This window comes from Grammomys surdaster, unplaced genomic scaffold, assembly GCF_004785775.1.
Source record: "Grammomys surdaster isolate TR1022 unplaced genomic scaffold, NIH_TR_1.0 231, whole genome shotgun sequence".
Classification (NCBI taxonomy): domain Eukaryota; kingdom Metazoa; phylum Chordata; class Mammalia; order Rodentia; family Muridae; genus Grammomys; species Grammomys surdaster.
The window spans coordinates 4,327,047-4,351,668 of NW_021604676.1; the positions used below are offsets into that span (position 1 = coordinate 4,327,047).

The window sequence follows — 24,622 nt, forward strand, 5'->3', positions numbered from 1 at the left end:
AACCACCTTCTTTATTAATTTCACCTTTCTAATTCCAATTTCAAAGATGCAGTTTATTTCCTCAGACTTTGTGATTCCAGTTTCGAGTTGGTTACTGCTTCTGTGGAAAATTAACAGGCAGCTCTATAACTTCTTTTTAGTAACTCGGGTTACTGCTAAGCCGAGAAGTCATTGCTATCTTATAGGCACTTCCTGGACACACTTCTAGCCAGGCCACGTCCCCCTCTCAACTCCAGTGTAGGAAAAGTCTGCTCAGGACCAGAAATCCTCAGGGAAGGAGGAGTCACTTCATGTGACTTGCTCTCATTTCTCAGGAGAGCTTATATTGTAGCTCATATTGGAAGGTTGGTTAAAAGGTGAGCTTGGAGAACCACTCTTCCCATAGCAAGGAGTCACTGATGAATGCAGCCCACATCAGGACTGAAAAGTGAAGAGACACATAGACGTGGGCCAGAAAACCTGCGGGTGGGGGAATACCACAAGGTGGTCCCAAGAGAGTGGCCTAGCGGAGAGGGAAGGACACAGCAGCTAGAACAGAAGCAGTAAGATGGGGGACTAAGAACCCCAAGTGGTACCAACTGTAGCTGTTGGAATGCCCGCTCTGCTCCCAGCCTAAATGTAAAAAACCCACTTTATTGGAGCTCTTTTGTTCTGTGATGCATAAGCCAGTTTAAAACAAGATGTTTTCTCCCCAGTACTTTCAAAGTAAGAACTAGTCTTCATCAATGATAAAAGACCCTATGTCAATGCAACAGCACAGTCGAAAGGCAACTCCCAACTTACAGGACGGAACGTGAGAGAGTCATGTAAGAGGTGCTTACACAGGAGGAGGGATCCTTCTTCACTACCATGACAGGAATCCACTCCAAGTACAGTGCTTAGGCCTACAGTGTCTGAAAGACAGAGACTGACCTACAGCTCCTGATTAAAAGAGCAGAAGACAGCTCGCAGCACCTAAGTCAGCGGGGGTAGGGCACTCTACACTCTAGGCACAAGACATCAACCTTTCTCTGGGGCATGGCTTCTCTACACAGCATCCAAACACGGACCAGCGGCTCTCATGACAGGTTCAGGAAAAGGTGCCAGTGCTGGACATGGTCAGGAGGCCAACGCAACAGACTGTCACAGGTTCAAGGCCAGCTGGGCTTCACGATGAGTAGCAGGCCTGATAGAGTTACATACATACTAAGACTTTGTCTCACAAACCAAACTGAGCAAGGTAAGTCACGGCCAACTCGAGGAGTGAAGACTGAAGCTACTTTTAAAAGCTACAAAAACAGTGTTGGTAAATATTAGAAGCTGACCAACTATTTAAAGTGCTATTAGCCAATCATAGTGAGACAGACATGGCTGGGATCCACGTACTTAGGGGGCTGAGGCAGGAGAATTGAAAGTTCAAGGGCAGCCTGAGCTACAAAGACCGACCTTGTCTCAAAACCATAAAATTTAAGTCTCATTAATTTCCACACACAAAAAAGTATACATAGCTTTCCCACAGTTAGAAAAAGCACCTCTAGTAACCTTCATACACTCATTGTTATTCATCACGTCCCCAGCGTCAAAAAAGACACAAGGACAACCTAAGTGGGATGGATGCCGTCTTACCATTCCGAGACACGTCGAGTTCAACCAGCTGCATGAAGTTTGCTATTTCTGGAGGGAGCCGTTGAATTTCATTATCACTGAGGCCAAGTTTTCGTAATTTGACTAGCTGGAAAAATTGCTGAAAGAGAAAATGGTTTTACATGGGTTTCATACATATTTGCATGGCTCTTTAAACTAACAGGACTTTTCAGTCTATGTCTTAAGACTAATGAAGACTGTGCCAATGTCAGATTCTTGATTTGAGTGGTAAACTGCTCATATGAAATATCTTCATATACAAATATAAAATATACATATATCTTTATATACAAAGTACCTCTCAGGGCAGACAATTTTTATGAATTCCTATCTAAGTATTTAAAAATAAAAATGTTAAACAATGAACAAGCCACTTCAAGAGAACAGATTGCCACATCTACTTCTCAAAACTAATATTAAAGGTATGATATTAAACATGTAAACAGAATAATATATTTTACAAGAATTCTAATTAAAACTGTTTCCATAAAATATAATACATTAATTCTACTGGTTATAGATATATCACATTGTGTGCAGCAATGAAAAAAAAGTATTTTGACCAAGAATCAAAAGTCTGCACCAGATCCCCATGACAAAGGCAGACTGAATATGTAGTCTTTCTCCTACACCCTTCAATGATGTACTAAAATATATACAACAATAAACACAAATATAAAGACATACAATAAGTCTATGAAGACTACTAACATACAAAGCAAAGGGGAACTAGATAATTATGCAATAAAATTCAGAAAAATAATAATTTTTTTTTTAAAAAAAACGGGGCTTTACTGTAAGCAGACAAAAAGAAATTAGGTCAAATACCTATAAACGAAGGAAAATTGACTGAAAATTCATCTTTAATAACATGCTAAATACTTGTCATTTATTTTTCTGTCCTTCATAGCCAGGCAAAAAAGCTAACAGAAAGCTCAGGGGTTTTTAAGGACAAGAATAAGGCAACCCTACTTTTTAAAGAAGTCACAGACTATCAGTGAGAGCTCACCCACTTGTCTGGCGGCAACAGGACCCCAGGCATGGACACAGAGCCAGGGATACTAATCATAGAAGGGAGCTGGTGTGACGTGCCCACCACCAGCACATGGTGTCTACACGTGGTCGTCTCACTCACAACCCCAGGACCTGGATCCCTAACTTAAGCGGAGTCCAGACTCTCTAGAAATCTGAGTAAAAGCCTACAATATACAAGATGCCAAGTGTGTATGCATGCAGATAAAGGACAGTGCATGCACGCGCATACACACACACACACACACACACACACACACACACACACAAAGCAATACAGAGAACCAATGAGAACTTCATCAGCTAAAACATACAGCATGAGTGGGTGTGTATCAGGCTGAAGCTGTATGTTACCAAATCAAGAAATATTTGAATTAAACACTTAGAAATTTAAAAATATTGTAGCCTCCACAAAAGAATCTAAGAGAAGTAAATAAAATTAACAAATTCCCTTAGAAGAAGTTTGGTAAAACTCAAGAGATAGCAAAATGATGGGGAGGTGGGGCAGGAAAGCCAAACAGCTCCACAAGGAACAATCCATGTAAGAATATGAAGTTCAAACATGTGAAACTGCACAACGCAGTTTCTGCTTCCCAAGGGTACAGTGTCAGGACAGCACAACCCAGTTGGAAAAGCATGACTTGGCAGTTGTATTCCAGACCCAGGCTTCACCTCCCTTTCTATGAATACTGGCCCACCATGAGGGAACAGGCCCCACCTCGTGCTCACGTTCCCTAAATTTGTCTCATAAATAAACCAAAATAAATCTTTCCTCCCCTCATTTCTCTCAGTTGTTCTTATCACAGTAACACAAAAATAAGTAAAACAGAATGAAAAAAGCACAATTAAGGAATATTGCAAACTGACTGAAGTTTTAATTTCCCAAAGATGAGTGAAATAAATGGGAAAAGACAAACTAGGGTCAACGAGGGTCATCACAAACTGAAAGTCAATGACACACTGCCTTATAAAACACAATACATTATTCCCAACCAGCTAAATGTGGAAAATGCACTTTCCCACACTTTCCCCAAAATATGGATGTAAATCTTAAAGAATGATATGATATTTGGGATACAGAATCAACAAAGCTTGGAAAGACAAAAGAAATCCTCATAACAAAATCAAGAAGATTTCCAAATGCCCCTGAACTACAAGCCCTGAGAAACAACCAGTCTACGCAGAAGCCACATATATAGGCTCCCAGATGGAAATTTTGAAAACATGAATAAAAACCATCTCAAGGATTCTCTGATGTGGTAGGAACTACCAAGAAGAAATCTGCAAGTCTCCAAATGTTTAGTGATAAATCAGAAACAGAAATGGGAAAAGCCGAACAAGCAAATGGGGGTGAGTTAATTCCAGGAAATGTATATCATAGAAAGAGAAAACCATAACATAAATGTAAGATTGGGCTAGGAGAAATACGTAAGAGTCACAGGGATGTTATCCCATCTACATTGATTAGACTGTTATGTCAGTGTTACAAATGCAAGAAACTGAGTGCGGAATCTTCAACTTCCACGAAAGAGCTACAAAAATCAGACATAATCCAGCTGAAAAATGAACAAACAAACCACTGGCCATACGGAAGCCTATAGAAGGATACCTATACAAACAGCATGGAGCAGAAAGTTCTCAAACGCCCAGGGACAGAGACATGAAAGGCAAGAGGCCCCTGTTCTTCACTGCCATGGCTCCCAGCTGACTAGAATTGGGAAACAATCACATATACTACATTTTTAAAACTGGAAAATGAATTTACATAGGAGAAAGTCTATGCTAGGATGAGAGGAGGCTCCAAATGTTGATTGTAATCTTCTCTTTTTTTGATTAAAAGAAGAAAAAGAAGTAATATTTATACAGTGATCCAAAGAGGCACTGACTTTTGAAAAGTGTGTGGGTAACACACACAAGACAAAGTATTTTCAAGTCTACTGATGATATACTTCTTTACACCTCTCCTCATACTATAGCTAAAAATAGCAAAAGCAAGCAAAATGCACAACGCTATCTTTGCAGTATGATGTTAAAATTAAAACTAGGAAGCACATTGTGAACAAAGCAACAGGCTGTCCAGGTGTTAAATAATTCAGTATTATGCAAATAATAAAAATGACTATTACAAACACAACAGAACTTGAAAAGGGTTTACAACGCAAACAAAATTCTAAAAGAAAACAAAGTTTCAGGTTCTCTGTAAAAAGCCATGCTGACTACACACCAGAGAATACAGTAAAAGACCATATTGGGTAGGATGGAAGCAAATCACATTGGATCAGATGACAAGAGTACTGCATGAACTACTGGTTTTAACATAAAAAAAATACAGATTATTTAAATGAGCTATGACTCTGCACAAATCATTTCACTAATTGGACATATATGATAATGAAAAAGATGTCCAACGGAGGCTAATCCTTGAGATTTCTCTAACCATCAGTTGAGATTTATTTTAAGGGATGGCAATCTCTTTATACTAGTTGTACTAAAGCATTAGCAAACACAAAAGCCATTGAAAAGAGTCACATATTTGAATAACTGAGCTGGTGCCAATTGTTCAAAGAGTCTGACAGTTTCATAATACATCAATGTGTTTACTCAAGCATGAAAAGCTTACTTTGTTTTCCAAGAAAGGCGTAATAGCAAAAGGACAAAAGCCATCACCAATTCCATGCATCCAGCGCTCAGTCATATATAACACAAGAAATCAAGTAAATCAGGTACTTGGGTCTGCAGTAAATAACAAGAACGATAGCATACAAATCCCTACATCTAAGAGAGTCATAACAAGCAAATAAATTTAGGGTTTCGTTCTACAGGTTGAAAGCATCCTCACCTACAGCCTGCCCTAAATGCTGCTTTTAGTCATCGTGGGAAGGCACATACTAGTTGTAAAAATGCAGTGTGCCATGATCTCAAAATGTACCCTCAGTAACTCCTCAGTCCTTTCCCAAACTCTAATCATGTTCAAATGTTCTTAATCGCCTGCTTTCTTACACAACTCAGGAGGTGTCCCTTGAACGATATCACATCATAAATTCTCAGCTTCCTCACATAGTCAGAGAAAAGACTTCATAAGCTATAAGCCCTTCTGCCTTGCTTCTGAGATCAGCCAGGGCACATGAAGAACAATTTGTGTAGCTCTTCTGGCAGGGTGCCTGAGCACTGAGTAATCATGTGACAGAACACACTGCTACACTATTCTTCAAATCTACATGTTTGATTACAGCTCACTGACCCACTTAGAGCACATTCTGTACAATTATATTCAGAGAAACCCCAATTGCCCTAGGTTGTTACAGGGTACCAGGCTTCTTACAGCCACTATTGTTTTTAGCAGATACTGACCCTTTCATTCAACTAAACAAAATGTTGTTTCCATTCTCCATCTGACAAGGTCTTTTGCCCTTTTGGTACTATTAATACTTCTTTTCTGCATCTGAGAAAGGGCTGCATCCTTTCAAGTTACTATATGGCCAACCATCAACCCAAGGTGCCGAAATTCCTCAATAAGGTAGAGAAGGGTTGTCGTGGGATCTCATGAGGAACAACAGTGTCACAGATGTCAAAAGCTTCTGCACAGCTGTGGCAAACTACAATGACACCTATCACCATGTTGGAGGTATTCTAATCCGTAACCTAAATTGCTTACCTTCTTTTGTTTAATATAACATGAATCAAATTTCTTCCCCTGTCCTCAACAAGTTAGGCTGTCTTTTTGATCAATCACTTATACAGATAGTGTAAACCAAAGCATTTCCTACGAAATCATGAAAAAGACAGAGGTGTCCACTGTCTCCAATTTTATCAGACAGAGCACTGAAGACTCAGAGGGAAGACAAGAGAGAACAAGGGGACGGAGACAGAAGATGACATGGAAAACCCCAATACTCCACCAGAAAACCCTAGACATCTTCGGAAAAGTGCCAGGATTCAAAATCAACACACAAAGCCCAGCAGCCTTTCTATATAACAATAAATGAGAATGAAGAGAAGGAAATTAGGAGGGAAACAATCTCATTTACAAATAGCTTCAAAAGAAAACAAACTAAGTCTAACAAAGGAGGTAAAAGATCTCTACAATGAGAACTCTGAGACACTGAGGAAAACAACCACTATAAGACAGAGACTGCCATAGCTATCTTAGCAAGAGTGGTCTGCAGCTGCAACACAATCTTTAACAAAATTTCAATGAGACTCTTCCAGAACAAAGGAAAAACTTTCTAGAATTTACCTGAAGGCATACACTATCCAGGAAGGGGAAGAGGTAATGAAGCACTGAACACCCAATATCAGAGTGTACTAGAGCTGGGGGACAGAATGTGTATGTTTGGCACAAAGTCAAGAACTAGAATAGGATGTATAGAAGTAAGCCATAGCTACAGCCAGACATCTAATGCTGGACAAACATATACTGAAGGAAAGCCAGCCTCTCTAACAAGGGTGGTGGGTAAAAGGCTTCCCATGAATAGAAAAAGGAGACTGGGTCCATCTCTCCCATTCTACCCTCAAAACAAAATAAAATAAACAAACAAAAAACTAAAAACCACCAATCCAAAATGGAGCAAAGATTTTAATGTAAGACTTGAAACTTTAGAAATGACAGAGGAAAACCTACATAAAACACTTCAAAGTCATTGACAAAGGTTTTTCTGAAAGGACCCCAAAAGAACAGAAAATGATCCCAAGACGATCCATGAAATTAAAAAGCTCTGTACAAGCAAAGAGAACCACCACCAATGTGAAGAGATAGTCTACAGGATATGAAAATGTCTTCTAACCACAGAGAGTACAGGGAATTAACCTCTAGGATATATAAAGAAGTGGAACTATAACCATCAAAGGTCATCCAATCAGTAAATAGACTAAGAGAATAGAAGAGTTTTCAATACATACACGGCAGAGAAGGGGTTGGAGAACGGATAACTAACCACAGGGATGTGTGAAAAAGCCATATGAAACCCTAGTATTGTGTAAACATCTTACGTATATTTTATATGTAAAATATATAAACATAAAAGTGTTCAATTAGAATTACCCAACATAGGGGATTATTATGCTCACTCACCCTAGAAGCCACAGGTTGCCAAATAAAAAGCCCAGTGCCGGGTGTGGGGTACTTCCTCCCCTCTAGCTGCTGGTCAGGTCTGCCCCAGAGACCCCCATACAAACTATTTTAACTTTGTTGCCCACCAGAGCTTGGACACAGAACCCTACTGCCAAACACACACACACACACACACACACACACACACACACACATATACACACCAAAAAAAATGGAATTTTATTCTGCTACAAAGACAAACATTTGCAGGAAAGTGTACAGAACTAGAGATCAGCACGCTAAGTGAAATAAGCCAGACTCAAAGACTGATACATGTTTTCTCTCACAGATGGACTGATTTAAGTATGTGTGTATATGTACAAATGTATTCACATGCATATATGTGTGGGGTCTATGAAAATAGAAAGGGGACCATAAAAAGAAAGAGATTATGACTTGCCTTGACCAATAAAATGTGAGGGATTTTAAGGTCTAGGCCCAAGAGCCTCACTGCATCTTAAGAGAATAGGACAAAGGCCTTGGGGGAAAGTAGAGAAGCCCCAGATGAGCTGAAGAAGGGAAATGGTGGGGTCAGAGGAAGGAGGATGAATTGAAGCCTCCTGTCTTTCTAGTCTTCATCCTCCCTCTGAACACTCCTCAGGGGAGTGTGTGTGTGTGTGTGTGTGTGTGTGTGTGTGTGCATGTGTGTGTACATGCACATGAACGTGCACGAGAATGTGCCTCAGGGGCATGTGTATGTCATGAAAAAGACCTAATCCAGAAGACTAGAAAATAGTCTCTTCCAATACATGGACAGGATAACAGAAAACATGTTTTTAAACGAGTCAGAGGAAATGCTGCCAACCAGAGGGTCCACAGCAATCTAAGGTGGATAGTCCAGATCCACTACAGGAGAGCTGTATTACAACTGGGTAGAGAACAGTACAAGATTCTGTAGCTAATCATTGAGTGGTAACTTTTCTAATAGAAATTGAAAAAGAAAATAGCTGAGTAATTTTTTGTTTCATAATAAACAAAAAATCCACAATAGACAAGAAGGGAAAATATTTACAGAATAGTAGAAGAACCAGTTGAGCTAAGACGAGAATTAAAAAAAAAAAAACTGTTCTCATATCATGAATTTGATTTTTGAAAGGGTTTTTAGCAAACACTCAAAACCAAAATTTACTAGGAGCTGGCAAGATGGCTTGCTCCAGACATCCCAGCCTACCTAGCGAACCAGGCATTCTGCCCACACATACAACACCCCCACTTGCTCTGAGGAGGGCAGAGATAGGAGGGCTGCTGTGGTTGGTGTCTTCCAGCCTAGCCAAGATTCAACCAACCTCAGTTTCAGAGAAAAGAGAATAGGCAGAGAGTGACAGTCACTGAACACTTTCTTCAAGCATCCATGTGGCCAACTGGCACCAGCAGACAAACTCTCACAATGTTTTAAATGTGGTGATTGATGATACAATTAGATTTACTTAATTGTTCTACACCATATTCACAGATCATAGTACTATTTTGTATCCCAGAGATTTATTCAATTATAAACTACCGATTTATAACAGAAAAAGAATTTGGAATACTGATTCACAAAACAGAAAACTCATATCCACATACTCAAGAACAGGAAATAGTTAATATGGTTAATAAATGTGAAATGAGACAAAAAGCTCCATCCCTTCCAAAAACTATTTCTTCTATAATTGGAAAAACAATTTCCTTGCCAATTTATTTGCTCAGAAGGCAGATTAATACTCTACAATGTAATATTTAATAGGTTTGTGTTCTAGCTGCACAGAAAGCCTTTGTACAACAAAGACATAACCATTCACTCATTTCTTTCCATAGCCCTAAAATCTCAGATGAGCCAATTTTAAACAGACAAATCCGCTCCCCACTGAGTGCTAGCAGGTGTGCACTTGGGCATTTATAACAAAGGGGCTGCATTTACTTTGCTCTAAATAGGTCTCCAATTTTTCAGTATTTTATCCCATTGACTATTTTATCTTCTCATTTGCTGGCATACTGAAATATTCCCATGGCACTCTCATGCCCTGTTACTCTTCCCCATTAATGGCCTTTAATAGAGATGTAAACACCCAAGGTTCCCCCACCATTGTTGGAAAGGCTCAGGGATAAATCACTTTGAAAATCACAAAGCCAGGAATGCTCTGTTCTTCGTGCTTGATCAGAGAAGTAGACGAAATTGACAGCAGCATTTGCAATCACTTGAACAGAAGAAACTCTTAATTAAAACCAGGAGACATTAGGACAGTATTACTTTACTGGGAACCTGGCATGGAAAGACCAGGCTGGTGCTACCACAGAGAAATGACAGGGTGACAGGGGCTAGGCAGGTCAGGGTGGTCCAGGAAAGATCAACTAGGAAAATACTATTAATTAAAACTGGTCACTAGCCATTCAAACGGGCTTCGCTGACTTAGGTATACTATCCTGTACCTTCCGATGATGTCATGTCTCCCTAGGGCTGACTCCACTCTATGCCGGCAGCTATCTCCTGAGCATGTCACATGGTTCAGGGAACTCCAGCATACTTCCATCCCTTCCAAAAACTATTTCTTCTATAATTGAAAAAATAATTTGCTTGCCAATTTATTTACTCAGAAGGCAAATTAATACTCTACACTGTAATATTTAATAGGTTTGTGTTTTTACTGCACAGGAAGCCTTTGTACAACAAAGAAACAATCATTCATTCATTTCTTTCCATAGCCCTAAAATCTTGGATGAGCTTAAGATGAGATCAGTAGCCTCCCAGGGGAGTCTCTTTACAGGGATGCACACCTTGCCACTTAGTGGGTGGCCTCAGGAGCTCACTGAAACTTTGACACATGCCCCATGATCCCTCCAGACCTGAGTCTTTCATGCACACAACATCATTATACTACCAACTTCTGCCACCTGCTTGATATGGGGCCACCCCCTCCACTGCTGTATCAGTTTCTCTGAGCGACCTTGGGTTGGTGGGGGTGTATTCTGCTAGGCAGTTGCATCTGAGGAACTGGGAACCAGCCACTCAGCATTCATCCTAGCTTAGGCACTGTCCTTTGATTGAGTTTGGTTTAACAAAATGAAGCCTCTGTCTCCCTAAGTCTTACCCTCACGCATCTTTTCCAGTGCAGGACTCGAGATGTCCCTTTAATGGCTCTGATCTCCTTGATGGATCCACATGTTTTGTGTCCTGCACTCTCCCATCTGAATCTACTGTCCTCCACTTTCCCCCTTTCCTTCACTGTGGACCTAGCTGAGAGCAGTGAGCAACCCCGACCACACAGCTTGAATGCTGCCTTGACATTTCTTTTACCAAACAAATTAGTTCATACCTTTATATTCAGCCTCGACATGAAACCTCAACAGTTCAGTCCAATAAATGAAAATGTGCCTGAATACCTATGTAACAGTGTCAGCCGGGTTTAGTAAATTTGATTAAATATATTTGACTTCTGTATTTTTCCTCTTTTATCCTATGATGACCTTGAACTGATTGTGTAGCCGAGTATGGCCCTGAACTTCTAGTCTTGTGCCTTCTCCAGTCCAAGTGCTGGGAATATGGGTGTTTGCCGTCACCCCCAGTTCTATGGGGTTCAGGAGACTTAGCACAGGGCTTCCAGGGCGCTAGCAAACACTCTAGACAGCCACACCTCTAGCTCCTTGGCTTCCTTTCTTTACATGTAAATTATTTACGTATTTATCTTTTCAATTTTTTTCTTGATGTTATCATTGTTTAAATTATAAAGGGGGAAAATAGACAGTGATTTACTTCAGAAATCCCAATTCAAGGCCATACTGGGCTACCAAGCAAGACTCTTGTCTCAAAAAAATTAAAAATAAAAAAACAAACCAAACAAACAAAAAACCAACAAAAGAGAGAAAATGTGAAGGCGAGAGCAACACTTTGTACCCACTGCTCTGATTTGCTGTGATTCAAAGCATCAGTATAGAAGTATAGAAGTTGAGTAGTCCTCAATCATGTGGCTTAATTTTTCTCTCAACAGATTTATCCTTTGGTCCCCTTCCTGTATTCCTGTTACACCTTTTAAGCAAAATAAGTTTTATACTAACTATATAATTTTAGTTTGTTTCCTGCCAACCCTGGAATGCATATGTACTATGTTATGTTATTAAATATTTTCCAGACTCCACCATGAGCCCAGATGCCGGCCATGCAGTGAAGGCTTTGGCATTTTTCCTGTTGGATTTCAGTCTTGCTCTGTTCCCAGCCTTCTCTGCTATGCCCTGAATCTTCTCCTTTGGAACAGAAATGTTTATTCTGTGCCACGTAAATCAGAAGCGTGTAACTTGTTTTTAGATGAAGGAGCTCACACTTAGGTGAACACCTTCAGGCTGCTCATAGTGGCCAATATCTTTAATCCCAGCACTCAGGAGCCAGAGGCAGGGAGATCTCTGTGAGTTCAAGGTCAGCCTGAGAGGCTCAGACTTTGTACTTTTAAAGTTGTGTTGAGATTGTTCAACACTGTGGGGACTTCTGAACTTGGACTGAATGTACCTCACAATGTGAGATGGCGGCCAGGAGTCTATGAGGACAAAGGGTATGAGGGCCCAAAGGTGATGTGTTTGGGTATGATGTTGACAAGGGTATCATCATGATGGTTTATCTTGACTGTCAACTTCATGTGATGTAGAGTCACCATGAAAACCCAGAGCATGCTTCCCATCTGTGTGGTTATGTCCTAGATCCTTGCTCAAACACCTTTTCTTCCAACATGTCTCCTTTCTTTATTGCTGTGCAGAAATGTGTGACAGAAGCAACGTTAGGACTCCAGTTTGAGAACCTTGATGGCAGGACTGCGACAGTGGACATGTCTACAAGGGACTTTGGTTTGGTTTCGCTTATTTGACAAAAGTCTCATTAGATAGCCCAGACCTCACTATGTACCACACTACGTCTGGCTCACACACACCTGTCTGCCTCTGCCATCCTGAGTGCTAGGAGTAAGGCATGTGGCATACTGAGTGCTCGACCCTGTTTCTACAGGGTTTCCCACACTCTATCACTTACTGCTGAGGGGCATCTTCTAAAGCAATAAATTGATACTACCCAAAACCAGATTTAACTTTTCTAGAAAACAAGAACTGGAAAACTGCAACTAACACAGTGCCTTAAAACTTAAGTTCAGCTCACAGATTAAAAGCCAGTCACTTTCAGGAAAAATGTATTTATACTTTTAATGAATAATTATGTGGAAATTTATTTTTTTACTCTCAAAGATGCTGTAGAATAACAAATTTTTAAACCCTTATCAAGAAATCTTGAAGGGAATGGGAATAACTAACATGATTTACTTGATGCAACTTAAACCACGGAGCCCTGAGCTTGGCACCAGTAGCCATGACGTCACTGTACTTACTTTAGAAAGCCTGCTTCAGGATCTTCACACAGTACTTTTCCAAAACAGAGGAAGGGTATCTTTATGCAACAGAATACAGCAAATACAGAAAAGCAGCCAAGTCACCAGATACACATATCGTAGAGTCCCTCCCACAGGACCCCAGCTGATTCAAGAACAAGACACATAAACTGGTTTAACTGTGCAATGCTGTGCCTTCCGACTGTGAGGCTCTGAATAGATTTTAGACACTCAGAAATATATCTAATTGTAATCACTGTAAAATTTTATAACGGAAGGGGACTTAACTTCTTGAACATTCCCTAACATTCATCTGAAAAACACACTAAGCTATAATATATTTTATAATTACAAGATTTAAATTATATCATTTTAATATAAGGGTTTCTCTCTATCCATGTAGGCTTATATTCCAAAGTACCTGTAGCTCCTGAGGATGCAGCCTTTATCTTCAAAATAAATGCTCACATATGTAAAGTTCTCACACTAACCAAATCCACACTATTCCCTACTGGTTGACCAAAACAGAGAAGTAAACAGCAGAACGGAAAAGCTCAGGGTATCCTGTAGCAACTCAACAATGCTAAACCCAAACAGATTTCACACTGACCACTACAGCTTAGCGTCACAAAATATCAAATTCTAACATTAATCCAGATGAAGAGCCACAGACACAGGCCTAAGTGAGAACCCTTTAAATTGCCCCACTGTTTAAGGCCCAAGAGCAGCCACTAACCCACCCCAACCCCATCCACACTTTCCTCTGATTAACTGCTCAAGCCCTATGTCAGCTTTCTGCATGAAGACAGCAGGCAGCCGCTGGAGCCATTCAGGTAAAAGATGTTCTTGTTAACAATCTGTGAACTGGTTCTTTTGTTTTGTTTTTTGTTTTTTTACTGTTTACTAGCAACCTGGGTAAGAGGCAAAACACTCTAGAAGTTGTCCAATACTAAACCCTAAAAGTATAATAGATAGTGGCCTTAGGCCACACAGTGAGCTACCCTACTACCATGAATGAGGGTTACAGTTCTTTCCCTGTCACTAAGCTCTTGAAGCTAGTTCTGGCTGTGTCCTGGCATTTCCTAGCCAGATAGTTGCTTAAAACATTATTTACTACGGGCCAAATTCAGCACATCATCTCAAAAGTTCCCAGAGTCAGAAACTTCTGTGATATGCAATCAAAAAGAAAATTGATGAAACGCTGTCTCAAAAAACTGAAGAGGAGGAGGAGGAGGAGGAGGAGGAGGAGGAGGAGGAGGAGGAAGAGGAAGAGGAGAAGGAAGAGAAAGAAGAGGAAGAGGAGGAAGAAGAAAAGGAGAAAGAAGGAGAGGAGGAAGAGGAAGATTATTTATGGAAAGGAGACTAAAAGACTTGGGGAAATGGTGTGGCTGGTAAAGGGCCTGCTGTGTGGGTGTAAAGATGGTTTGGATCTCTAACAGCCTATCTATATAAATACCTGGTGGACATGGCAGTCCACAAGTAGTCCCAGCACTCAGAGGCAGACTCGAGGGATCCCCATGGAAAGCTAGCTAGCCAGACTAACTGAATCAGGGAGCTGTGGGTTCAAGTGACAGACTATACCTGAATATGTAAGAAGGCCAGTCAAGGAAGACATCAGACATCACCCTCTGACCTCTGCACACAGACATGCTCACACATTGTCTGCCTACGCATACAGAAACACACATGTGTGTAAAGGGGGTGGTACTGTAAGATATTCCCAGACATAACTCTAGTGTGAAGTTTGGGAGAGCATCGTTGGCACCTGAATCTCCAGGACACACGAAAGAGCTGGCGTCCAGGTGTAAACCAGTCCCCTGTATGGTCCCTGAGCAATTTCCTCAGCTAGTTCAGTGGTCTCCATGACTCCCCTGCTCCAGTTTCCCAGTGTCTTACTCCTGGGTGACAGTCCCATTTCTTTACCCAGACATGTACAGAACAAGGTGGCACAGCTACTATGTCCTGGCTCGCTGGGCCTGTCATCAGGACCACTAGGGTCAGATGACACCCACACTCCTCTGCCTCTGGAAATCTGTAGAAAACACATTCTAGAGCCTGAGACTATGGGCCTAGGATGCTCAGACTTCATATGTAGGAGTTGAAGCAATTTAAAATTTAAAGGCATCACTAACAAGAGTGCTTCTGAAACTCTAATTTCAAAAACTTCACATCACTGCTGGTTTGTTTATTTATTTTTCTCAAAAGCAACTCTAGAATAATGAGAAACAATCCTACTGTGCCAGATATTAGCTAAGGCTTCTTCTACACACACAACTGCATTTAAGCTAACAACAGCCCCAATCCAGACTTGATTGTACAAGAGAAGAGAATGGAGCACAGAGAGGGCATCTGGCAGGGTTAGGTTACACAGTGAAGCCCTGCTGAGATTCAGAGCCACATCCAAAGGCCCACACCCATTTCCTGTGAACAGCAGAGCAGGGTGTACTATGGAATCCAAAGTCTCTAGGGTTCCCTAACTAACTGGCTGGCTATGTGAAGTCAGGCAAGTAGCTTCACCTTCCTAATACCCTGATTTCTCCATCATGAAAATGAACAACCACAGTGTCTGTCTCTACTACAGTGGACACCACACAAGTGAATACAGGTAACATACCTAGAACAGTAGCTGCCTATGAGAAAAACGTTTAGTGTTAGCTATAATAACTGCTTGTTATTAAAAAAAATCCTTTTATTGCATCCAAGTTACAAGAACTCCTCAAGTGTAAGAAACTCTGACCCATCCATCCTGTGACTCTTGGAATATACTCTCAAGATGCAACTCGGTACTAAACTGCAATTGGGCTGATATTTTTAAGACTGCCTTTCATTTGTAAAAGCCAAGAAGAATCACATACAAAAGATATTCTATAGGGAAGTCAACAGACTTCTAGGATCAAATGTTACACAGTCTCAGAGAGTAGACCTTAAATACAAGTTAAGTCCCGTAACGCATAATCCAGCTTCTCAGGCAAGGAAATCCAAAAGTGTACTTCACATTAATCAAACCAACCAAAGCAAAGCAAATGTGAGCTAAAACATGGAGAAAGGGCTGGAGAGATACCAGGTAGGCTCAGAGCAGGGTTAGCAAGACTAAGACAGGCCTGAGCTTAAGGACACAAGATTTGGGGGAGGGGGGAGCTGCACCAGAGGGGGGAAAAAAAACGATCCATTCTGGCTAATGTGGCCCCTGGAGTGGTGCTGCCTGCGAGCCTGCCTGTCAGCCAGCCTGAGACCCAGGAGTGTTACCCTGTGACAGGGCTCTTCTGCCTGAAGACCTGCCAGCAGCCTTAGGCATCTAAGATGACAAACAGAGAAAGCTAGATCTCTGGCTTTACTAGATCTTACTAGATCTCTGGTACCCCTTTACGAGGAGATTGAGATTCTAATTATGAAAAGAAAAGAACACTGGCAAGGTCAATTATGCAGTGGGTGTTTTTGTTTTCGGGTTTTGGGTTTTTTTTTTTTAAGTCTTTAATAAAAGAGCCTCCACTTCCCTAACAGGCTCTGCTCCTAACACTCCTTTATAGGTCAGAACCAAACACAGGACGCATCTCTGTATGCTCAGGAACCCTATGAAGTATGAGTACATCTTCAAGTAGGCCTGTCGAAGACCACCTGCCCCCAACACAATGTAAGCATGCCTTCTCAAAGCTTTCTGTTGGCTGACTACTCACCACAGAACAAGGCAGGAACCCAAAGAACCCTGGCACATGCTCGTTACATCATTAACATCGGCGGCTTTTAAAGCTTATAAAGTGCCTGCCTCTCACATCACCTCGTAAGCAATCAGTTGCTATATACCGATTGGCAGATGTGAAATGCCAGAGCCACACGTCAGGCCAGCTTCTGCTGTAAGTCCAGTGGTCTCTGATTCTGCCGGTTGGACCTTCTGAGCCTGAGCCCAGGGAAGGGATGGGTGAGAAGTGTGCATTCACTACAGCAGAGACAAGACAGTCCCCAGGAGGAAATGGGTGGAGCATAAGGAGTTACAAGCACCTCAGCTATTACAACACTTGCATTTATCTGCAATGCATATAGAACTGTAAATGCAGAACTGGACAGCAAAAGTATTCTAGCAGTTCTCCAAGCAGACAACATCCCCGATCTCCATTATCAGCAGGCCCCTAGGCCCTGTTGAGAGTTTGATTTGGGAGGCCTGTGATGGGTGATACGCTGCAGTTTATAAATATCCCTGGTTAACTCTAATGAGGATCCAAGCCTCAGAGACTCAGGGCAGGATTTGGTTCTGTGGATATGGAAACTAACTGGCTAGCTGTAGGTGGAGACGTCAGGCTGAAATAAAGAACACAGCTTCTTTCCTCCACATACAAAGGGACTTACTCCACACCAGTCTATTTCTGAATGCCAGCACAATATAACTTCTAATTCTATTTTCACAAAAGTTCCTTTTGTGTGTTTATGTGTGTGCAAGTGTGTCCCTAAGTGAGTCTTTCTCTATCACTCACTGTTGAATTTCTTGAGAAAGGATCTTTCACAGAACCTGCCACTTGATGGTTCAACTAGAATGACCAGCCAACAAGCCCCAGGGATTTGACATCTCTGCTCCCTCCACCCCACCCTGGCCAACTGCTTGTACTTTTAAAATTAACAGTACAAGCAGTTGAGAGTTCATCAAACACCTGAGGGAGAGGCCAATATGATACCCAGGCTTCTTGATCTAAGTCTGCCCAAATTAGCATTCAAGATCACTTTCCAAATTTCCAGATTTGCAAAGGATCATAATACACTATATCCAAAATCCACTCTGCCTCTGTTGCGTAGTCAAGATTTTGAACCTACTAACATTATAAACTATACAAGGGAACATATAAACCAAACTTTTATAGGAGTCAAATAACTGTATTTCCAGTCATGGCTCTGAATATCTGAAGACCTGCCATGAGCAAAGAATCAGACTTGCTTAATATAGTCTAACACCAAGAAGGTAAACATATACATTCTCCTATATATTGAACTAAATTATGGCAGAATCCTCTGGGAAGGTAGAAGTCTATACAAGAGCAAGCCGGATGACAACTTGGTATGTTTTCTAAAAGAACTGTAGAACCAGACATGCAACTGATCTAGAAAGCTTCTTAATGACCCCAGGGTTCTCCAAGTTCAGTTTCTAGGCATATTTTCTGCCTGGCATTCAAAATTTGCCAAGGTAATTTACGGTAACACTGGGTGGTATGCACTTTGCCCTATAATTGACTCACATATAAATATTGCATTTACAAGAAGCAACAAGGAAATCTATATATTATCTGGGATCATATGACAAAATTCAAGCTCAACACAAAGTACGGCAGGGCCCCTGGTAAATGAAAAGAACTTGGAGGAAGCAATCAATGCTCAGTCAAGTCAGGGAACAAAAAAAAAAAACCCACAGCAATTTGAGGACCGTAAGAAAGAAGAAAGATCAGACTTACAATACTCCAGCTTCAGCTCCACAGTGCTGAAATTACAGGTATATACCACCACTCACAATGATGCAAAACATTCTTAAATATACAAATATAACTTATCAAATTTTTCCATGCTGATAAAAAATGTACTTTTAAATTAAAAGGGGAAGAGGAGGCTCACAGATGAGGACAGTATTAAGTGGGAAAGCACGACAGACCCAGGCCAAGGGCTGTGATAGATACCTCAGATACCTCGGACACAGGCAGGCTAGACTCAGCAGTGACACAGGGTCACTATAAGGATAGAGACAACTGAAAAGCTTAGATGGTGTTCAACCTTTGGATGCCGTCATCTACAGAAGCACTGGACGAATTCACAGACATCTTTGGACATGGGCAATCCATTCTGCAGATAAACTTAGGCTTTGGAAATACATCCAAGTACCTGACCACCGGTTAGCCCTGACTGTCAACTTAACAAACTCTTGGGATCCTGCCAGCTTCCTTCAATGATAGACTGTGACTCAGAAACGTAAGATGAAATAAACCCTTTCCTCTCTTAGGTGCTTTTGGTCAGTGGTTTGTCACAGCAACAAAGAGCAAATAGAGTAAGTCTGCCCTGGTCTCCTTTCTGTTGCTATGACACCACCCCAACCAAAAGCAAACTAGTGAGACTGTTTCCAACTCTCAGGTAACAAGCACTCCACCACTGAGAGAAGTCAGAAAAGAACACATTCATAGCCAAAGAGTACAGCAGAAAACAAGGAGAAAAATTAGCTAACTTTTCTATCGGACAGGACTAGGGGTGGTGTTGCACTCTTGCATTGATTAATAATAGAAAACAATGCTCCACACGTACTCCCACAGACCAGTCTGACCTAGGGAATTGCTCCTCTCGGATGACTCTAGGCTATGTCAAGCTGACAAAGGTAACCAGGATACAAGTATTTGTGATGGCTACTCTGGATGAAATCAGGACAGCATCGTGGGAGTCTTGGTTCTTCTGGCCCTTTCAGGCATATAGGAAGGCCCACACCCAACTGAGCTCAGTCTTCCTCACTCGTGGAACAGTCTGGCATCTCCCAAAAATACACATGTTGGTTACAAGTCTGCAAGAGTTCAGTGAGAACTGGTTCTCTGTGCAGCTGATCTTCCTCACATTCTGAAGAAGCATATTCCATGGGGACAAACTAGGGGTAACAAAATGAGAGTTTTGTTATAGTCAATGAGATTTCAATACTTTGCCAGTGACAGATGAGGTGTCCATTTGTCTGGTAACCCTGAGTGGGTCAGAGTTAAAATGTGAACCAACCACTTCACAGCCCATGAGTCTACTAGAAAATCGCTTCCTGTCCAGCGAAAATCTGAGCCTTAGAAGCTTGCCCTTCCCGTCAGCCATCAGCAGCACATGCGTTCACTGCTCCCAGCCCTGGCCCGTGAGGACAAGGGCAATGTCAACCAGTTTCCTGGTTTTCAGAATACTAAAGATTTCTTCCTGGGTTAGAGTACAGCAACTTGGACAGAATCAACTACATCTAACTTCTCTCCTCCACTCCTGGTGTGCAGGTCACTGAATGCCTCTCTGGCTTCTTGTGGACCTATACTTCAGAGCTGCCCATCTGTCTCAAGAGTGAAGAATCAAGTCTATACACATGTTCTCTGCTATCCTGGGCATGTGAGCCTTTGCTATCTCTGTACCCTCCCCTCGATCTTCTGTAATTTCTCCCGTTGCTCTGCTCTTATTGCCAAGGAGCTGGACTCCATTTTAGCCACCAACACTTTAGCAATTCTCAGAACACCTGCAAATGCAGAGTCGGTAAGAACAGAGACAGTCTCCAGACGCACTACCCAGTGTGAAAACGATATTCTCTTTGATGAACTTTATTTCAAAATCAGCACTGAAATACTCCACTGTCCCCCATTTAAAAGTCAAAAACAGCTTAATCTCACATTAAAAATAAGTGAAGAAAGGATAAAAGAAACGGCAAGTACTCTAAAGAAAAGGAAAAGGATGAACTGTCACGCCCTTCCAAAGCCAACCATACAATGTAATGCTGTAACATTCCCTTAGCACCATCTAATAATGTAGCAGCTCTGTCATCGTCATAGAAAAATAACCTGGAAGGACGGCAGAAATAACGCATTAAGGACAAGCAAGGCTAGGTGTGGTGACACATGCCATGGTTCCAATCCTCCAAAGGTAGAGGCGGGAGAAGAGCTGAAAGTTCACAAAGACCTATACAATGAATTTCATATCAGCTACGGCTTCATGAGGCCTTATCTCAAAACAGCAAAACAGAGAAGAGAAAGAGGGAAAGAAGGAAGAACTACTCATATAATCAAGACCACAAAATACTTTCTGAATAAATGACACAGAGAGGCACAAGATAACTCATACTGCTAAGTCCCCAAGACAGATGACACTGTCATAAGGTTCAAAGAGACACAGTATTTTAGGGGATGAGGGTCTCAAAAATGTTCCAACTTCTTTAATATCAAAAGAAAACAACTGAGTGACAATGCGTGTGTAATAATGAACCAATGCTGAGTTATATTTGTCTAGTGCAGCCATAAACTACAATTTACACTTTATGGAAGAAGTAGCTATTAAAAGCAAAATACCTCTAAGAGGGCCCAGGAAAGTCACTGTGGCTTTGTCCTGAGAGAACAAGCAGAGAGAGTAAGGCAAGTTACTTGGGATCCAAGGCAGACACAGAACCCACAGAGTGGTCAGGCGATGTGCAAATGCCGCTCCCCAGAGAAAGCTCCCAGTGAACCAGCTCTGCACGTCATAACAAACATGCAGTAAAGGGCGAAAGGTTTCCTCCCACTGTTCTGAGAGAGCTGGATGACTGTTCTCGTGTGTCCTTTGAAATGATAAAGACAGAATAAGCTCTAATACCCAGAGAGTGAATGCATACAGAGATGGCTCTCTCGGTGGTTGGCACCATGGGGGTGAACAAGCAGTACCCATGGTCCCTAAGTGCTGACAGTTCTGTGTGCTGCTTTACCCTTTTTCCCACATATGTCTACTTCACTTACAAATATATTTAGCAAATTATGATCTTACTGCATGTGACTTCAATGTGCACCTTTCTCGTTATAGCGAATAATGTCCCACACCTTTCAATGAAGCACTTGCAATTCAGTAGTGTATGAATAACACTTCCTTGTGGTACTCTAGACAAAACAGTAACACACTCTGAGGTATAAAATGAGAGGTGAGGAATCAAACTGGCTGGACAAGCAACAGCCACTTAACCAACGCTGAGTGACAGGCTTATCTGCCGGTTAGAAGACCCCAGCGCTGAGGGATGGAGCAGTGCTTTCCATAGTTGGAAACCTAAGCATTAGCTGGTGTGCTGGTACACAGTGTGTCCTGAGAGTGTGTTACTGATTCACCAGCCTGCACACCCAGCCTGACACACAGAAACCATTCCATTTTACTCCAGGGAAACAGTATGAGAATGGAGGCTCAAAAGGTGAAGAATTTGGAAGGACAAGCAGCTAGTGAAGAACCTAATCATTACTTGGGAGAAGTCTCTAGCTCGTACTTTCTTCCCAGTCACATAAATGCTTGCCAAGTTTAGGGTCCTTGGAACTGATGGGGAAGTTGCATAAAATCGGCTATGTGTGGTTGGGGGGGTGCTCTTTAGAGTTGGCTGCACTGTGCTTTGCACTGATGTGCTAATCTAATTAGAATAGATTTAGCCTCACGAAATGCAGGGTCTTGCACTGAAATCTAAAACCTTAAAACTCAGTATAGACTTGGAGACTTGGCCTAAAGGCAAAGTCCATAAAAAGACTGCAGAAAGGTTTTAACAGTGTGGGTAATTTGAGAACCATGTGCCCAAACTACACATATTAACTAAAACTATAAACTCAATAGGGATCCAACAGGCATGTACACAATGTTCTATCTTTCCCTGAGGAGCTGCACAGAACGCCTCCTCACCCCAGACAGGACCCCAACACAGACAAATCAATGTCACTCAGTTCCAGTTTGGTGAGCCAATGAATCTCCAGAAGCTTCATCATCAAAACTCCTCACTATGCCAGGACAAAGGTAGAGTCAGGAATTCCTAGAGTCCTACCCCAGTCAACCTCCTGCCTCCTAGAGCACTGGTTTTCAACCTGTGGGTCACTACTCCTTTGGGGATCAAATACCCTTTCAGAGGTGTCACCTAAGACCATCAGAAAACACAGAGGTTACGCTACTATTCATAACAGTAGCAGAATTACAGTTATGAAGTAGCAACAAAAATAGTTTCATGGTTGGGGGTCACCACACCATGAGGAACTAACTATATTAAAGGGTTGCAGCATTAGGAAGGCTGAGAACCACTGCTCTAGAGACTCCGGCTGCTGCTCGCCCACCCACCCAAGACCACAAGGAACAGAAACAGAATTAAATAAACTCGGTGAGAGCAGATGTGGGAGTGAGTGATGATCTTTCCCCCGCCCCACCTTCTATAAGGGAATGCTAAAGGGCTCAACCATTGGAGGGTCCCTTGAAGGTCATCATAGCAACTGATGTCTGAATGGCAGTGGCCACTCATGCACTGATGACAATTTCTTACCATGCTCCTTCTGAGGCAACATTCATGCAAGTCTCTCTCAGTGATGGCATTCTGCCCCCGGCTTACGACTGCACTTTGTTTGCCATACAGTATCAAAAAAGGACTTGGTGAGATACAACACCTCTGCAGGGCCAAATAAGCCACCTAGGAAAACTCAGATGGAAAGGATGGGGAGGTTCGGGAGCCGAGCATGGTGGTGTCCTCAAGGCTTCAAGCACATACAGGGCCCCACCTCATCCCCTTTCCTCTCCATCTGGCTTTCCAGCTCTTTGGTCCACAGAAGTGTCCAATTTCTTTACATAGTCCAACCTTCCTCCACAGTCTAGGAAAAAGTAATTCAAGGTTCTGCTACCAGCAGTTTAATTCCCCCAGGGTGGCAGCAGGCTCTTATATGGAGAGGTGATGAATTACTGTGTTTTCAAGTACTTTCCATGTCCCTCTTGAATGACATCTCTCCTTTGTTCCTTCACTACTTGATACAGATACAAAAAAAAAAAAAGAAAGAAAGAAAGATACGGTGAGATGTGTAACCAAGGAGATGTTTAGAAGTGAAATGGAAAAGCTATCCAAAAGTCTTTCCCCAAAATGTCTTTCCATGTTAATCTTCCCCACTGCATCGATCTGCCACTTTCTAGTGTGACACACTGCCTCCTCCTCTTCTAAAGCTCTTAGTGTTTCTTGTCTCCAACCCTACATAGCTGTATCCAAGCTCTGCTCTCATGCTTCCCTCTGTATCCCCCCCTGCAGTGCACCACCCCTTCTCGCAGTGAATTACCTGCCCTTGCAGTGCATCGAACACGCCCCTGCAGTGCCTCACACACCCTGCAGTGTATCACACCCTCCTGCAGTGCATCACACCCCCTTCCAGTGCATCACACATGCCCCTGCAGTGTATCACACCCCCTGCAGTGTATCACACCCTCCTGCAGTGTATCACACCCCCTGCAGTGTATCACACCCCCTGCAGTGCATCACACCCCCTGCAGTGTATCACACCCTGCAGTGTATCACACACACCCCTCCAGTGCATCACACACACCCCTGCAGTGCATCACACACACACCTGCAGTGCATCACACCCCCTGCAGTGTATCACACACATACCTGCAGTGCATCACACCCCCTGCAGTGTATCACACACACCCCTGCAGTGTATCACACCCCCTGCAGTGTATCACACACGCCCCTGCAGTGTATCACACCCTCCTGCAGTGCATCACACCCCCTTCCAGTGCATCACACATGCCCCTGCAGTGTATCACACCCTCCTGCAGTGTATCACACCCCCTGCAGTGCATCACATACCCTGCAGTGCATCACACCCCCTGCAGTGCATCACACCCCCTGCAGTGTAGCACACACACCCCTGCAGTGTATCACACCCCCTGCAGTGCATCACACCCCCTGCAGTGTATCACACACACCCCTGCAGTGTATCACACACCCCTGCAGTGTATCACACCCCCTGCAGTGTCTCACACCCCCTGCAGTGCATCACACCCTCCTGCAGTGCATCACACCCCCTGCAGT

General features: G+C 42.3%; 1 protein-coding gene across 2 annotated transcripts in view; it reads right to left on the bottom strand.

The window, feature by feature from the left end:
* Positions 1–24,622, bottom strand: part of Lrrc1 (leucine rich repeat containing 1) — a 110,196-nt gene that overhangs the window by 65,028 nt on the left and 20,546 nt on the right. For both annotated transcript variants that reach the window (XM_028773573.1, XM_028773574.1), the window contains exon 2: positions 1,606–1,723. In XM_028773573.1, the coding sequence (XP_028629406.1) occupies positions 1,606–1,723 (118 nt within the window). The remainder of the gene's footprint in view (positions 1–1,605; positions 1,724–24,622) is intronic.